The 18,109-nt window shown below is 41.1% G+C and overlaps 1 protein-coding gene and 1 non-coding gene across 4 annotated transcripts in view; both read left to right on the top strand.

Moving 5' to 3' along the window:
- Nucleotides 1-3,177: 3,177 nt before the first annotated feature.
- The window catches only part of PPIG (peptidylprolyl isomerase G), a 50,410-nt gene continuing 35,478 nt past the window's right edge, over nucleotides 3,178-18,109 (top strand). The window contains exons 1-6 of one of the 3 annotated variants that reach the window (XM_059704180.1): nucleotides 3,178-3,314; nucleotides 12,290-12,337; nucleotides 13,110-13,187; nucleotides 13,338-13,412; nucleotides 13,774-13,881; nucleotides 14,506-14,550. In XM_059704180.1, coding sequence (XP_059560163.1) covers nucleotides 13,127-13,187; nucleotides 13,338-13,412; nucleotides 13,774-13,881; nucleotides 14,506-14,550 — 289 coding nt within the window. In that variant the 5' untranslated portion in view covers nucleotides 3,178-3,314; nucleotides 12,290-12,337; nucleotides 13,110-13,126. Of the gene's footprint in view, nucleotides 3,315-3,590; nucleotides 3,728-3,823; nucleotides 3,906-12,289; nucleotides 12,338-13,109; nucleotides 13,188-13,337; nucleotides 13,413-13,773; nucleotides 13,882-14,505; nucleotides 14,551-18,109 lie in introns of those variants that run through there. The other 2 variants (XM_059704181.1, XM_059704183.1) reach the window with 2 other exon arrangements.
- LOC132238920 (U6 spliceosomal RNA) lies at nucleotides 17,535-17,640 on the top strand. The gene has a single exon (XR_009453895.1). It is a non-coding gene; the product is annotated as a U6 spliceosomal RNA (small nuclear RNA).

Raw genomic sequence — 18,109 nt, 5'->3', positions numbered from 1 at the left:
GCAGAGGGTGGGGTGGGAACTGGGTGGAGGAGAGCTATGGGGGGGAAAAAAGAGGAACAACTGTAATAATCTGAACAATAAAGATTTAATTAAAAAAAAAACACGTGACCTTAAGTTATAGTAAGAGAGCTGGAGGCTAAACATAGTTCAAAACACTCGCAACATCACAGCAAAATCTCATGTCTGCTCACAGTGTAGAATGGTCACATATTTTTATTGATTTCAGAGAGGAAGGGAGATAGAGCGATAGAATGATGAGATAGAATCATTAGTTGGCTGCCTCCTGCACGCCCCCTACTGGGAGGGATCTAGCCCACAACCCAGGCATGTGCCCTTGGCTGGAATTGAAACTGGGACACCCTTTAGTCCGAAGGCCGACGCTCTGTTCTCTGAGCCAAACTGGCTAGGGTGCAAACAACTACCTTTTAATGGGATATGTGGTCCAGACTGTTAATGTTCCACCTAAATACCTATTTCTTTTCTTTCAGGGCACACACCAATATTACATTTCCCACTTTGTAATTGAGTTTGGCCATGTTCTCATTGACAGAATTAGAGCCAAAGTGCGTGTGCTCCTTCCTGGTTTAGGTCTTAAGATGTTACTACTTCTTTCTGTTCCTGCCAGCTGAAACCCAAGCCAACACACCCCAATGCAATGCCAAGGCTCTGAGCATGTGGAATAACACCATGGAAGAAAGTGAAGTCCTGGGTGACTGTATGGAGTAAAACTGTGCTCTGACTTGGCCTACCCGCCTCAGATCTATTGTGTAAGAGAGAAATAAATCCTTTGTTCTTTAAGCCACAGTATTGTTGGAGATAACACTTCCTTGTACTTGCAACAACTCCCTTAGAAAAATAAATCCATGTCAAATCCATTTGGGAAACTGGGATTTCACAGGCACCCACTGGGGTGCCTGGCCAGTCTAGGTGAGGGGCTGAGGGCTGTTTTCAGGCTGGTGGGTGACTGAAGCTCCCAACCGCTCCTTTTTTTCTTTTTCTTTTTTATTCTGGGCCAGCTTTAGCTCTGAGGCTTGGCTCCAGCTCTGAGGCCTCGGCTGCTGAAAGCAGGTATCTGGTTTGTTTGGGTTCTGTAATTGAAACACTGTTTCAACTCCAGCTCTGAGATCCCGGCTGGCTGAAAGCAGGTTTCTGGGGTTTTGTTTAGCTTCTATATTTGTAACAATGTTTCAAACTGCAAGCTCAGAGGCCGGCAGCGGCAGGTGGGGAATGTTGGAGTGCTCCGTCACTGAAGCAAGCAAGCCTTATGCTCGCTTCAAGCTGCCTGGCTGCTGGCTGCCATCTTGGCTGGCAGTTAATTTGCATATCGCCCTGATTAGCCAATGGGAAGGGTAGCGGAGGTACGGCTAATTACCATGTTTCTCTTTTATTAGATAGGATGATCTGTAACATTTCTTCAAAATGTCTCTTACTGAATGGATGAGAAAGAGGAACAATACACCAATGTAAGACCAATGTCATTTACACATTACCTCTACCAGTAAGTAGAAGTCTAAGAAACTAATCTCTATGTCATATCTAATTAAAAATATATTCTGATCAAAGCTGAATAAACAAAAATCAAACAAACCAATACTCAAGAAAATCCATCTTAATAATGCTTAATATAAATCAGATTTTTTAAGGTCTTGCAGAATTGCCCTCCTCACTGCAAAGTGTAAATCATGCAACCACTTAACTGTCCAAAGATGAGTATGCTGTTGCTCCCTTGCAATAAAGGCAATCAATGGCTTAAGGAACTGTCCTGTTTTACAAGACTCTTACATGTACCACATGTCTAACTATTGTTGATAATTAATTCACAGGCCGTAAATAAGTGATAAATTTAAATCATAACTTAAGTTCTTTTATTTTTTATAACTTACATTCTTTTTACACAATAATAAAACCTAAGTTCCCTTAGCTAGTTCCTTTAAAACTTGCCCACATCCTCACAAGGAGCGCCCTTCCTCCCAAATAGCGGTGGGCATTTATTTCTAACATAATCTAGGGATTCTTAGTTCTTAAAATATTAACAGTATATGTCTGATTTCCCCTTCAGAGCACTGTATTTGGAGTCAAAGACTAGCTTTGATATTTAGAAACTGTGTTTAAGAGGAGCCACTTAATCTCCCTGTGCCTAAATTTCTTTATCTGCAAAACAATAACAACCTATACCATGGGGTATTGTGAAAATATAAAAAATGAGCCATCAATGACTTTGTAATTTTCCTTTTTCCTCAAATAGCACTTTTTTTCTTTTTTACAAAAAAATTGTGTCATAGCATTAACTAGAAGCTGAACTGGAAGCTTCGTTTTTAAAAAATCCTCACCTATGTTTTTATTGCTTTTTATTTTTTTTAAAAAATATATTTTATTGATTTTCTATAGAGAGGAAGGGAGAGGAATAGAGAGTTAGAAAGATTGATGAGAGAGAAACATCAATGAGCTGCTTCCTGCACACCCCCCACTGGGTATGTGCCCGCAACCAAGGTACATGCCCTTGATGGGAATCGAACCTGGGACCCTTCAGTCCTCAGGCTGACGTTCTATCCACTGAGCCAAACCGGTTAGGGCTGCTTTTTATTTTGTAAAATATACTTTCATTGATTCAAAGAGGAAGAGATAGAAACATCAATGATGAGAGTCATTGATCCATGGGCTGCCTCCTGCAAGCCCCCAACTGGGGATGGAGCCCACAACCGGGACCCGTCAGTACCGAGTCACCCGCTGTCTCCACTGAGCCAAACCAGCTAGGGCTTTCTTTCTTTTTAGAGAGAGAAGCATGGATGTGACAGATAAACAGAACATCCATGGGTTGCGCCCCAACTGGGGAGCCAACCCACAACTTAGGTATGTGCCCTGGCCTGGAATAGAATCCGCTACCTTGTTGGCGTAGGGACAAGGCTCCAAGACACCCAGACTGGCTGGGAGCTTCTTCAAGGGAGGGCTTTCTTCCCAATAAAGACGACAAATAAGTGTTTTCTAAGCGAAGCACCTCATCTCGTGAACTACTTGGCATTCTTACATGTAGTTACAAACGGTCCCAATCAACTAAACTACCTAGAAACTAGGTAGTTAACCAGCACCAACACCCTAGAACGCCAGGCAGGGCCGGGGTGACCCAATCAAGGGAGCACCAGGAGCTAAAGTCGACCGACCCGTGACGTACTTCCGGCGCGACGCGTCCCCTCCACACGGCGACTGGGTGGTGGGGGAGGGAGGCGGGTAGTGGGCTTTAGCGCCTTTTCTGGCGGCGGTAGATTTGAAGCGCTCCGCAGGACCGGGCCCAGCAGGAGGAGACCGTGCGGGTGCAGGTGAGCGGCCTGAAGCCCGCGTTGTTTCGGCGGCGTCCTTCGCAGCAGCCCCGGGGCACGCGAGCGGGAAGGGCCGGAGACGAGGGGCGGAGCCGGCGCCACAGGCCCTGCCGACTCAACCGTCTTCCCCTTGAGGCCTCGGGGCTGCCAGGCTCCAGAGGGGGACCCCCGCGGGCCGTGGCGCCGGCTCCGGCTCTGCAGTGGCCGGCTCGCGAGCAGGCTTCCCGCCGCGTCACCCGGCCGGGGCCGCGGCCCTCCCCCTGCCGGCCTCCGCCCTCCCCGTCGCGGCGCACGCCTCCCTCCCTGACGCATTCTGCCGCACAGGCTGTAATATGGCGGCAGCGGCGGCGGCCTGAACTCTGGGGAGCCGCGCTGGGTTTTGATGCTTCCGCGTCGTGAGACTGAACGCTCAGGTGGGGGAGGCAGGCGATTGGCGGGGTCAGGGGAGGTGTAGCCTGACTTCCTGTCAGGTTCGGGTTGGAGAGGAGCGGGCGAGGGGCCGGGGTCCCCGGGGGGAAGGCTCGGCTGAAGACGGGCTTGCCTCCTGCGACCTTTTTTCCACCTCCCGGAGGCGGCGTCTGCCGGGGCCAGGTAAGCGGCCCGGGCCGCCTGGTTCGGCTCCCTCCGAACACGGAGACGCGGGCTCGGCTCCTCGCGGCCCGGCGCGGCTCCAGGTTCTGCCACGGCCGCGAGCAGCGCAGGCCTTTCGGGAGCGGGGACGGCTCGAGGGGGACGAGGACGGCTCCTGGGCTCCGTCTGCCTCGCGGGCAAGTGTGTGTCGTCGGCGCCTCGGAAAGGAGCGACGTCCAGGTCTGCGGGAGCGGAGAGTTCCCAGGCGTTCGGAAAATGTGATCGCAGCACCATTTTGTGCAATTTCTTCTCGTAACGGTGAAGTACTTCTCATAACAGTACTTCTCATAACAGTGCAGGACCTAGTTTTTGCAAAAAAAAAAAAAAAATGATCACAAATACTTCCAAGGAATAATTAAATGTTTTTGGAAAATTTGGGGGCACGTTAACTTTCATTAGCTAGAACCAGAGAGGGGGAGCATGTGCGTGTGTGTGTGTGTGTGTGTGTGTGTGTGTGTGTTGTATGTATTTTATTTGGCAAAGAATGGCCAGTAATTTACCGGTTCGGAAGGATGATGGTGTGTGTGTGTGTGTGTGTGAGAACATTTTTGGAAATTGTGCCATAAAATCCAGAAAAGGCACAGATATCTATAATAGCCTCTCTTCTGATTAATATTCGTTATGTATCTGAAAATTTACCCATTTTAACACCCCCCCCTTTTATATTTTAGCCATTTGAGATGCGATTATTTTTATAACAAGTCTTAAAGAGTTCACTTTACATTTTTTAATGTTTTCTTTATGATTGAGTATTATTGGTGCCCTGGGATCGTAAGGGTCTTGTTTTGTAGGATTCCGTGCGCTTTTTTTTTTTTTTTTTGAATTGTGTTTGCTTTTTCCGGTTTTTTTCGGGGGGGGGGGGCGGTTGGTGGTTGCAGGCTGTTGTCAGGGTCGCCTTCCTCTGTTGTCAGGAGGGTGCAAGTTTGCAAACTTCTTAGGTTAGAAAATACTGCTTTGTTTTGGGCTCAGCCATTTTATTTTATGTTTTACTTTATTTTAGAGAGAAAGGAAGGGAGAGACCGAAACATTAGTTTGTTGTTCCACTTGTTCATTGGTTGATTCTTGTATGTGCCCTGACGGGGAAGAGAAGCCACTACCTTGGCCATCCTGAGGACACTCAACCAACTGAGCTTTCCAGCCAGGGCTGGCTCAACCATCGTTCTGAACCTCAGTTTCTTCATCTGTAAACGGTATTTTTTATTTTAGACTATCATGAAACTGGGCTTCAAAAATAAATATTTAGGTTTGTTAAAATTCTATGTAAAATTGGCTTTGAGTAAGAGCTCGGTAGTTCTTGTACCAGTGAAGTGAAGGGCTTACATTGCATTTATTGGGACTTACTAAAGGCCTTAGTCTGTGGTGCTTTTAAATGTGGTCTTGCATTATCCCTAGCCTCAAAGTAAGGTCTTTGTCCTTTTGTATGTTTTAAATTAGATTTTTCTGTCAGGCAGCGTTCATTCTTTAATTAAAGGGAAATTGGTAGCTATTCATAATAAAGTGAACTAGTTCTGGTAGCTATCAGGACTCCATCTATAATTCTTTCAGTGTTGCTGTTTTAAAGAAATATGTGTTGATGTTTTTTCCTTATTATTTTAATAATAGGTATTTCAACAAAAATATAATGTATTATGTTTTTAGTATTCTAATGTACCAAGGTGTTTTACTTGGGAATTCATAGATAATTGACTCAAGTGATTGAAGAGTTTGTTGCAAATCTTATGCTACCACGTGGCATGGCACTCCCACCCCTGGCTTTAATATTAGCACCAAGTTTCAGTTTTCATTTAATTTACATGTCAGTGGTTTTTCCATTTACAGGTTAATGCATATATGGTCCTAATAAGAACTCAATGTGTTTTTATTTCTGCGGGGCAAATCTTGCATTGCCATTTGCTATAGGCAAGTATAATGAATACTAAAGAAAACTGTTGAAACTGGGACTTTGTACTTTTAGTGCAGACAAGAAATCTGCTCTTTTAGTTTGAGTGGTGGCTTAAAATAAGCAGCAATCTCCTTCTGAAATAGAATTAAATCATACTTATAAATGTAGACATCAATTTTTTAAAAAAATATATTTTATTGATTTTTTACAGAGAGGAAGGGAGAGAGATAGAGAGCTAGAAACATCGATGAGAGAGAAACATCGATCAGCTGCCTCCTGCACATCTCCTACTGGGGATGTGCCCGCAACGCAGGTACATGCCCTTGACCGGAATCGAACCTGGGACCCTTCAGTCTGCAGGCTGACGCTCTATCCACTGAGCCAAACCGGTTTCGGCAACATCAGTTTTTGATATTAAAATTTTTTTTTTACTTGGGCTATTTATTTATGTTAATCCTCTCCCGAGGATATTTTTCCATTAATTTTTAGGGAGAGTAGAAGAGAGAGGGAAAGACAGAGGGAAACATCGATGTGAGGGAAACACATCGATTGGTTGCCTGCTGCACGAGCCCAGACCAGGGCCCGGACTGGGTAGGATCTTGCAACCAAGGTCCATGCCCTGGATCGGATCGAACCTAGGACCCTTTGGTCCACAGGCTGAGGCTCTATCCACTGAGCCAAACTGGCTATGGCTTAAAATGGTTATTTAAAACATGAATGATTCCTTGACTGATTTTTAAAAAATATATATATTTTTATTTATTTCAGAGAGGAAGGGAGAGGTACAGAGAGAAACATCAATGATGAGAGAATCATTGATTGGCTGCCTCTTGCACACCCCTTACTGGGGATCGAGCTGGAAACCCGGGCATGTGTCCTTGACTGGAATCGAACCCAGGACCCTTCAGTCCGTAGGCTGACACTCTATCCACTGAGCCAAACTAGCTGGGGCTTTAACTCTGATTTGTAAAAATTTTTATTTATTGACTTAGAGAAACATTGATTATTTGTTCCATTTATTTATGAATTGATTTTTATATATATATATAATTTATTGATTTTTTACAGAGAAGAAGGGAGAGGGATAGAAAGTCAGAAACATCGATGAGAGAGATCGATCAGCTGCCTCCTGCATGCCCCCTAGTGGGGACGTGCCGGCAACCAAGGCACATGCCCTTGACCGGAATCGAACCCGGGACCCTTGAGTCTGCAGGCCGACGCTCTATCCACTGAGCCAAACCGGTTCGGCTATGAATTGATTTTTAAAACAAATGAAAAACCTGTTTGTTTATATATTAAGCCATGTTAATTATGTAAAACTACATCTTAAAATTTAGTCATAATTCATTGCATTATGGTCAGTATGCTGGAAAGTTAAATGAGCCATTACCTAGAATATTTATAAATAAGCTGGTTTCCACAGAGAAGCTATAGAGTAGTTAATCATGAAACTCTTGTTTTTTCCCCACTTGTGACCTTGAGCAAGTCACTTCAGCTCTCTAGTCTTCTCAATCTATAAAATCAGAAGATTGGATCAGATTATTTCTAAAGTTCCTTCAAACTTCAGGAGTTTTGTACTTCTTTATATAGGAATTACTGGATTGAATAATGTTGCTAGGATGGCGTAGGTTAACTCTGGAGACATTGAAATAAATTTATTGTTACAAGAACTTAGTAATTACAGGTACAATATTAAGAATATGAGCAGAGATTTCCCAATTAGGATATGCTTTTTCAGTTCAGCACTAACACAGTTGTAACTATATTTTTATGGCTCTTGGATTGTATGTGTAAAAAGTGTATCTTGCCCTAGCTGAGTGGTTAGGTCAGTTGGAATATACCAAAAGGTTTTGGGTTCGATTCTGAATCAAGGCACATACCTAGATTGTAGGTTCCAACTCCTGGTCAGGAGGCAGCCCATCCATGTTTCTCTCTCACATTGATGTCTGTCTGTCTCTCACTCTCTCTAAAAATCAATAAAAAGATGTCCTGGGGGGAGGCTAAATTTTTTTAAGTATATAATTTTCTTATTTAACACTGAAGTTGGCAACATAACAGGTTTTACATTTTCTAAAGGATTTAAGAATTTAGGAAATGTCTATACACTGTTAAATTGTGCTTCTAGCATAATGGTTTGTAACTGTTAGCGACACTAAGGGAAGGGGCACTATGTGGAAGAGCATAGTCGCCTTTCCTGACATCTCAGAAAGTTAAGTTGTACTCAATTCATTAGTAATCTGGCACATAATAGTGTATTTAAATGTTTTTTAAGCAGTTCATTTTCATTTCTCATTTGTTCTTTGGGAACTACATTAGGGTTAGTGTAAAGAGGCTGGTGTGAATGTTAAATTGCCTTCTTTGAAAGTAATCTTCAAGATCCACTGTAATTTTAATTAAATTTAGTATGATTACGCTTAGAGGTGAAAATCTTGTATATAAATTGTTACCTGTTTATTAAACTTAAGCAGATGAGAACTTCCCATCCTTGTATCTTGGTTCTGAACTGAATATGCTCCCTCTTATAGTGGATTCAGTTGGAAGAAGTGAGAGGAGGAGGAAGAAAGGAAAGGAACACTTTTATATAAAAAAAACAAACCATAGTGTCCCCCCAAAAATGTATACACACACTTTGAATAATTATAAAGGTAGTGTTTACTTAAAATACATTTCATTTTCAAAATTGAGCTATGAGCTGTTAAAGTATGTGTACATTTTGGGGGGACATAGAATGCAGTAGGCGGATCTAGGAAATAGGTTGTTTCAGTTGTGAAATATAGGCTGAGAGGATGGTTACTGGTAGGCTCTGGGAAAATTTCTGACTACAGATACAATTTGGCAATAAACTATGTGAGAAGCAGTATTTACAGGAGGAAAGGCACTGGGTTTTTTTTGTTGTGTTTGTTAATCCTAACCTGAGGATATTTTCTTTCATTGTTTTTTAAGAGAAAGCAGAAGGGAGGGGAGGTAAAGACAGAGAGAAACATTGATGTGAGACAAACATATTGATTGGTTGCTTCCTGCTCATGCCTGACCAGGACCAGGGATTGACACATGCCCTTGACCAGAATGGAATCTGTCCCCCTTCAGTCTGCGGGCTGATACTCCCCCACTGAGAAAAACTGGCTAGGGCCAAGGCACTGGGTTTTAACAGAAGAGTCTAGTTCCAGTTATGCCTTGATTAACTAGTATTCTTTTTATTTGATAATATAGTGCTGGGCCAGTCATTGCTTTGAAGATACATAGGTTCTCAGTTCGAGGACTTACAGAGCAGTTTATGATAAAGTAAGATTAAACAAAGGAGGGTCACTTAAGCTTTTGAGAGTCAGGGTGAAACTCCCAGAGTGTACTCTGGCTATGCTGAATCTTTAAGGGCACTTGGGAATTAACCAAGGGATTCAGAAAGGGCCAAAACCTGCTATCATCTTAATATAACAGTTTAAAAGAATTTACTATCTACTTTTTCAAGATTCAGTAATATGCTGATTCCCTCATACTGTGTGAATAATTCTTTGAATGTAATAAAGTTACTGTATTTTTTATTGCCTAATTACAAATACCTTGTCCTTTACCATATATTTTAATAATTAGTTGCCCATATGCTTGTTCCACCCCACCCCCCATCCTTCATGTTACTTTTGGGTAATATGGAAATTATTTTATGTATGAACTTACAAGATTTAACTTTATTTTTTAAACATGTTTTATTGATTTTTAACAGAGAGGAAGGGAGAGGGATAGAGAGTTAGAAACATCAATGAGAGAGACATTGATCACCTGCCTCCTGCACACCCCCCACTGGGGATGTGCCCGCAACCAAGGTACATGCCCTTGACCAGAATCGAACCCGGGACGCTTTAGACTGCAGGCCGACGCTCTGTCCACTGAGCCAAACCAGGCAGGGCAGATTTAACTTTTTATATATGAATTGTTACCTCTGATATTTTTATGAAATATGCATATTTGTTGTATAACTTTATAATTCTAGCACTTATATTTTAAAATATTATAACATGTCTATTCACATACAAAAGTAACTATGATATTTTTGATAAACATTTAAATCAACATGTGATTCTCTCTGCTAAGAAAAAAGTAGAAGTATATATGAAAAACTATTAAAAGTTACAGCTTGCCCCACCGGTGTGACTCAGTGGTTGACTGTTGAATGATGAACCAGAAGGTCATGGTTTGATTCCCAGTCAGGGCACATGCCTGGGTTGTGGGCTCGATCCTCAATGTGGGGCATGCAGGAAGCAGTTGATCGATGATTCTCTCTCATCATTGATGTTTCTATCTCTCCTTCTTCCTCTCTGAAATCAATAAACATACATGTATAAAAAGTAAATAAAAATAAAGATGAAATTATAAAAAATAAAATAAAATTACAGCTAAGAGCCAGGATTTTTTGCAGTTTTTGTGTGATTTTTTTTTTTTGGTAAGCTTATTAACTTCATTATCTTATTTTAAATTACTTTTATTATGAATAAAGTAGATGAAATTAAATATCAAATTCAAATTTCTGAAGGGGTGGGGCAGGTGAGGTGAGTGCATGAGGTCAAGTACATAATAAATGGTAACAGCTAATAGGCAATAGTGGGAACTAGGTCTAACTGAAACATATACCTCATCTAATGGGAGAGACTTATGATTGCTATACAGGAATGGGGCTAGATATGATTATTTGTTTTATATCGATTTTATAGAAATAGCTGTAACTCATTTAGATTAAACAAATTTGCAGCAAACAGAACATCTGTAGACTGCTACACTAAAATAGATTTCATTATTTACCATTCTTAGGAAATTCATCTATTTTACTGAAAATTGCATAGGCTTGATTTTTCCCTAAATTATTTTCTCTCTACTTTTTCTTGAAAAAAAGGAAAAATTGACCAGATGTTTGTCTTGTGTTTGATTTTGGATATTATTTGAGTAATATCAGGAGTTCATAGAGAAAATACTGTCCTATTTCTGATTAGATAAAATCTGGTTTGAATAATGTTAGAGACATAGTGTTGAAACATCTATTGTGTCACTATTTTTCTTTATTAGCTTTTAATATTAGAGCATTTATGTTCTCGAGATTTGTGTAGTGCTTTTAATGATAATTTGCTATCTTTCGTCTTTCTTGAATTAAGGCATATTTATTATTTTTTCATCTATACCTATGAAAAGTATCCTTATGTGGCATAACCTAAATATAATAGCCCTCCCAGATGTGCGCATTCTATATAGTCTTCGGAGATTATATATACATTTTCTTTTTTATTATTAACTTGTTCTTTATAATAGCAATTGTGTTTATTAAAAGTAGAAAAGAAGTATAGTGAGACAAAAACTGTCTCCAGTCTTACAATCAAACAAGCGATTTTTAATTTTTTTCATCCTGTGGCACACATAAACTAATTACTAAAATTCTTTGGCACAACAAACATGTTTTTTGCCTATCTGACCAAAAAAATTGTTATAATTTTGATTTAGTCACACTAGATGGCTATTGTGGTATTGGCTGTTGTCATTTTTTTTATTTGACAATCCAATGGAAAAGGAGGTCAGTTCCTGTGACTACTAGTAAATAGTCAGGTCTTGCATGTTTTAAACATTTCTTGCAGTACACAATGTGCCTCTTGTTGCACACTAGTTGGAAATTGCTGAAACACAGTAATGATTATTTCCTTTCAATCATTTTTTTCTTTTTGTAAGTCTTTGACTTGGTGGGATAGGAGTAGTGTATGTGATTATAATTATATTACATTTACTGTTATATGTTGATTATTTTTAACAAATTATGAGCATTTCCCAAATTATTTATTTTATTTAACTAGGAACTGTAATTTAACCAATTTTCATAAAATTGAATAGGTTGCTTCTGATTATATGTTATTAAAATGAGCACTAAGATGGCCAACTTTATATACATGAAGGCTTTCTAAATTTAGGGTAGTCCCATACAGTAGATTCTTAGTAGTTGAATTTTACTGGTTTATGGTATAAACCAGTTTAAAGCATGAAACCTTAAGAGTTTTGCATTTTGTTTCCAGAGGAGTAGATACTGTATTGGGAATTATTCTTTTAAAAGATCTCTGCAATCACCAGGCCATTGTGAGTCAGGGTTGAGTGTCAACCCATGTACCAGGAGGTCACTGTTTGGTTCCCTGTCAGTTCTCAATCCTTGTGTGGGGCATGCCAATCAATAATTCTCTCATTATTGATGTTTCTGATTTTTTGTGTCTACACTAGCCTATCAATGCTATTGCTGTTGATCAGAACATATCCTCATACAGGGCACTGTATGGCTTAATGTGTTTTTATTCAAAATATAAATCAATCATATATTACTGTTGTTAAATTATCCCCCTTTCTTCCTTGATGATTTATGTTTGTTTTGCTGTGTTTTTTAGAGATTTGCATGTTTTCTTTCTAAAACCACCATTTTAATCAAAACTCTCCTTTTGTTTTACAGGGCTGAAAGGATTGGATGATTTTGTCCTTGATTTTTCTCTATTTAAAGGTAATTTGCCTGTTGAGTTCACTAGTCATACAGACTTAATACAATTTTCTGTTTGGGATGGCAATCTATATTTGGTTGTTAAAATAGAAATTACATATATATTGCAAAGTGTCCCCTCGGTAGTTCAACCGGGAAGACGGCAGTTTGATTGCTTGCTATGACATGCGCTGACCACCAAGGTGCGGTGCAGAACATGGCGGGCAACCAGCAGCAGCAGTGAGGAGCTGAGGGAGCAAGGGAAGGAGGAGACAGGGAGGCTGGGGGAACCTCATGGTGGTGGCAGCGTGATGTGGTGAAGGAAGGAGGAGGTGGGGAGGCAGGGAACCTGATCGGCCCTGATTATGGGCCAGGCCTAGGGTCCCTACCTGTGCACGAATTTCTTGCACCAGGCCTTTAGTATTGTATAATGGTTAAGCCTTTTCTTTCCTTTTTTTATGTTTCTAATGAGAGAGAGAGAGAGAGAGAGAGAAACATCAATTGGTTGCCTCCTGTATGCAACCTGACGGGGAATCCAACCCGAGACTCTTCTGTGCCCGGGAGGACTTTCCAACTGAACCACATTGTCCAGAGCCAAGCCTTTTTTCCCCTGTCTTTTTTGTGTGCCTCATGAAATGCAATCTAATCTCTAAAAGAAAAGAATCTATATATTTTATGCCATGGAAGTAAATATCAAAATAAATTTCAAACTACATTTCTAGTTTATGCTCCACAGAATATTTTTTACAGAGATTTATGAAAAAATCTTTGTCTGAAAACTGTATTTTACTCATAGATTGAAATATTGGAGCCATGGGAATAAAGGTTCAACGTCCTCGATGTTTTTTTGACATCGCCATTAATAATCAACCGGGTAAGAAGATTAATGTTCTTATTTAACATTTGTATGCGAAGGAACCGCTGAGCTAAAGCCAGCCCCTTATTTAACATTTGTAAATGAGTATTTAGTATTTTAAATTCGTAAGGAAGTTTAAACCAACTACTTTTTTTTTTTTTTTTTAAGCTGGAAGAGTTGTCTTTGAATTATTTTCTGATGTGTGTCCCAAAACATGCGAGAACTTCCGTTGTCTTTGTACAGGTTTGTGGATATTTTCAATTTCCCTAACAGCAGTCCCATTTTTATTTAAACAAATTTTAGATTTCTTTATGCATATTACTCTTTACTCTTAACATGCAAATTATGCAGCATTGTGTTAAATTAATTCTTAGACATATTAGTTGTAATGGATTTTATTTGATATTGATTTCTACATTTCAGTACTCTTCAGGATTTTTAAATGAATTTAAAAAAAATTCCCAAGCGAGTGAAAATTCAGTAGTTTAAAAAAAATCTATATTGTTCGTTTCACAGGTGAAAGCTTTCATCATTAATTATGCTTTAATACTACTTCCTTGATTTTCTTTCTACTAAATGGCCTACTAATTTTTCTTTTTTATAGGTGAAAAGGGAACAGGGAAATCAACTCAGAAGCCATTGCATTATAAGAGTTGTCTCTTTCACAGAGTTGTCAAAGATTTTATGGTTCAGGGTGGTGACTTCAGTGAAGGTAAGACTTTGATTCCCACAAAAAAAAATATATTCCTTGTTAAATATCATAGATCTCAAATCTTCAGTTTTATTTTTATTGCCATGTCAATTAGAAGTACTCATAGAAATAAGTTAAAAGAAGGAAGCACAGGAAGTAATTTCACCTTTGATGCTTGAATTCAGAAATTTGCTTCTTGATAAAAATAACACAAAATACTGTATTCCTCCGTTAGTAACCTATCAGTGTATGTGCTTGGTTTCGTCACAGCTAGTAATCCTTACCTACCATATAGTTTTTACCTTTACTTTTTTATTATAAAAACATCAAAATTCTATTTTAAAGACACTTTCAAAAAGGTCAGTAATTTCTGTTGAAAAACCTATATAATCATCATTAGAATTGACCGTTGTGTGTGTGTGTCCCTTATCTTAATAGACTTTGTCATATTCTTACTATTGTATCATAAGGGAAAGAAAGTAATTTGGGATCTTGTCAGTATTGACTTTACGATTTGCTATGAACCTATGAGTATTATTGAAACTCATTCAAGCACTAACTTTCTAAGAAGCATTTTGGTTAGGCAGCACCTTCAAAGAGATTACTGCCTTGAGAGTTCTAAGAATCCATGTTTTTCATCCCTAGGAAATGGACGAGGAGGGGAATCCATTTATGGAGGATTTTTTGAAGGTAAAAATGTTTACTTTTAAATTGTGTTTTTAATGGTTTCTATTTTATGCACTTGACTTTCTCTATTAATAAGATTATTTATTAAACAGTGTATACTGTACTAATATCCATGTACTTTCAATTACTCTGGAGGTAATTTTTGTTGTTGTTGTTAGGTAAATTTTTGTGTGAAAAATTTCATAATATATGCCCTGGCCAGTGTGGCTTAGTTGGTTGGGCATTGTACCATGCACCAAAAGGTTGCTAGTTCAATTCCTAATCAGAGCACAAGCCCAGGTTGCAGGTTCTATCCCCAGTAGGTAGCGTGCAGGAGACAGCCAACTAATGTTCTGCTCTCACATTGATGTTTCTCTTTCTCCCTCTTCCTTTACTTCCTTGGCAGCTCAGAAGTAAAGTAGATAGTATGGCTTTGGCAGCACAGATACTCTCTAAAAATCAATAAATATGTATTTTTTAAATTATAGACTTTTTATAGAGATAGAATTTTTGTTTTTGGTCTAGGACATTCATATATCGTATTATTTAAAGGATTTCAGTGATCTATAATAAAAAAGAGCAATATGCTAATTAGACCAGACAGCCAAACGACCTTCCGGACATCATTCCGGATATCCTTCCGGACGAAGCTGCAGTGGCTGGGGCCAACGCAGCGGCGGTTAGGGGCATTGAGGCAGGCAGGCGAACAGAGGCGGTTAGGGGCGATGAGGCAGGCAGGCAGAGTGGTTAGGGGCGGTCAGGCAGGCAGGCAGAGTGGTTAGGGGCAGTCAGGCAGGCAGGCAGGCAAGAGGTTAGGAGCCAGTGGTCCCAGATTGTGAGAGGGATGTCCGAGCCTAATATGTTAAATGTCCGACTGTTCATTTGATCTTTGGACTAGTCACTATTATGTGCACTGACCACCAGGGGGCAGACACTCTGACTGCGGTCTTAGCTTTCTGGTGGGTTCCAGCTGATGGGGAGTGGGTGAGACAGCCAGACACGCTCTGGAGCCCTCTTGCGGTCCCTCCCTGGCCCCGATCATGCACCAGTGGGGCCCCTTGGCCTGGCCTGTGGGAATTGGGCCGAAACCGGCTCTCTGACATCTCCCAAGGGGTTCCAGATTGCGAGAGGGTGCAGGCCAGGCCAAGGGACCACACCGGTGCATGAATTCGTGCACTGGGCCTCTCCTGTTTAAAAAAGTGGCAAGAGTGATCATCCTTATCTCATTCTGATCTTAGAGCAAAAGCTTTCAGCTTTTTACCTTTAGTATCCCTTAGCTGTGGGTTTGTTACATATGGCATCCTATCTAATAAAAGAGAAAAATGGTAATTGGCGTACGACGATACCCTTTTCATTGGCTAATCAGGGCTATATGCAAATTAACTGCCAACTATGATTGGCAGTTAACTGCCAACTATGATTGACAGTTAACTGCCAACAAGATGGCGGTTAATTTGCATATGTAGGCACAATGCAGGGAGGCAAAAGGGAAAGCAGGAAGAAGCCCCCTGCCACTGACAGTGATCGGAAACCCAGGGGGGAGCTAAGAGCTGGGGGGCAGGGCAAAGGCGGCCCTGGGGCCGCCTTTGCCCTGCCCCCCAGTCACGATAGGAGAATCAGGCGCCTTTGCCGCCCTGGCCAGTGATAGCAGGAAGTAGGGGTGGAGCCAGCGATGGGAGCTGGACACGGTCGAAGCTGGCAGTCCCGGGAGCTAGGGGTCCCTTGCCTGGGCCTAAAGCGGAGCCCACGATCGCGGGGCCGCTGCAGCTGCGGGTCCCCGCTGCCCGGGCCAGACACCTAGGCCAGAGGCATCAGGCCTGGTCAAGGGGCCGATCCGGTGATTGGTGATCGGAGGGTGATGAGGGTCAACTCCTCTGGCCGAGGCATCAGGCCTGGGTGGGGGGCGGAGCCGGGGATTGGGGGGATATGATGGTCCCCTTGCCCAGGCCTGAAGCCTGGGTCAGAGGCGTCAGGCTTGGGCGGGGGGTGGAGCAATCGATCAGAGGGAGATGGGGGTCCCCTGCCCAGGCATGATTCCTGGGCCAGAGGCCTCAGGCCTGGGCGGGGGCCAGAGCCAGTGATCAGGGGGAGATGGGGGTCCCCTGTCCAAGCCTGACACCCCTGTCAGAGGCGTCAGGCCTGGGCAATGGGCCGATCCTGCGATTGGAGGGTGATGGGGGTCAACGCCTGAGGGCTCCCAGTATGTGAGAGGGGGCAGGCTGGGCTGAGGGACACTCCCCCCCCCACACACACCCAGTGCACGAATTTCGTGCACCGGGCCCCTAGTTTATTATATTGAGGCATATTCTTTCTGTACCCACTTCGTTGCGAGTCTTTTTTTTTATTTTTAAATATATTTTATTGATTTTTTACAGAGAGGAAGGGAGAGGGATAGAGAGTTAGAAACATCAATAAGAGAGAAACATCGATCAGCTGCCTCCTCCTGCACACCCTTCACTGGGGATGTGCCCACAGCCAAGGTACATGCCCTTGACCGGAATCGAACCTGGGACCCTTCAGTCTGCAGGTCGACGCTCTATCCATTGAGCCAAACCGGTCAGGGCTGTTGAGAGCCTTTACCATAAATGGATATTGAATGATCTTAACCTTTATTAAAGGTGATTCAGCAGTATTTCTTAGTAACAATATCCAAATTTTGGGTTCATTTTTCTGTGAAAAATTTTTTAAACTCTCCTTGATATTCCAAAATTTAGCTATAACGTTTTTCCCAGATTTGAGTTGTCTCGCTAGAATTTTTTATTGATGTGAAGATCATTTGAAAGACTATGAACATGTGAATGGGGAAATATTTCATGTTATCCATCTTTCACCTTTTGTAGTCAATGAATTTTGTTTCAAATTTCACTTGCTTAATTTTCATTCTAATGCAAGATTGGAAGGCAAGCTGCTCTTTGCACTAAGTGATGCTGTGGCAGAGATTAAGTTAAAGAGTACCTCTTTATGCTCAGAATAATATGTACCCTTTGTGTTCAGAAGTAAAGTAAATAGTATGGCTTTGGCAGCACAGATACTAAAATTGGAATAATACAGAGAAGATTAGCATGGTTGCTGCACAAGGATAATGCACAAAATTGTGAAGCATTCCTTATTTTCAATTCTTAAAGTGGGGGGCAATATAAAAAATTCTATCTGGATTCTTCTCTTGCTTTTTAGGAAAGTTTCATTTTTTTGTTAAAACAAAGAAATTTGCCTTTTTCAAAAAAACATAAAGGACAAATGTAAGAAAGGGGGTTGATATACTAATTGGAGTTTATAGCAAAGGATTGAAAATTAAAAATATTTTAATCTAAAAAGATGAAGAGCCCCAGCTGGGTGGCTTGATTGGTTGGAGTGTGATCCCATACACAAAAAGCTTACGGGTTTGATTCCCGGTCAGGGCATTTGTCTGGGTTGTAGGTTCCATCCTCGGTCAGGGCGCACATACATACAGGAGGCGACTGATCAATATTTCTGTCTCATTATATTTCTCTGTACCTTCCTCTCTAAAATCATTAAACATATCCTCTGGTGAGGTTTTAAAAAAAAATGTTAAAAAGATGGGGAAGGAAATTGCTTAATATTT

The sequence above is a fragment of the Myotis daubentonii genome, chromosome 7 (genome assembly GCF_963259705.1).
Source record: "Myotis daubentonii chromosome 7, mMyoDau2.1, whole genome shotgun sequence".
In the NCBI taxonomy this organism is placed as follows: domain Eukaryota; kingdom Metazoa; phylum Chordata; class Mammalia; order Chiroptera; family Vespertilionidae; genus Myotis; species Myotis daubentonii.
The sequence above is the reverse complement of the archived record's forward strand: the minus strand, read 5'-3'. Positions and strand labels throughout refer to the sequence as shown.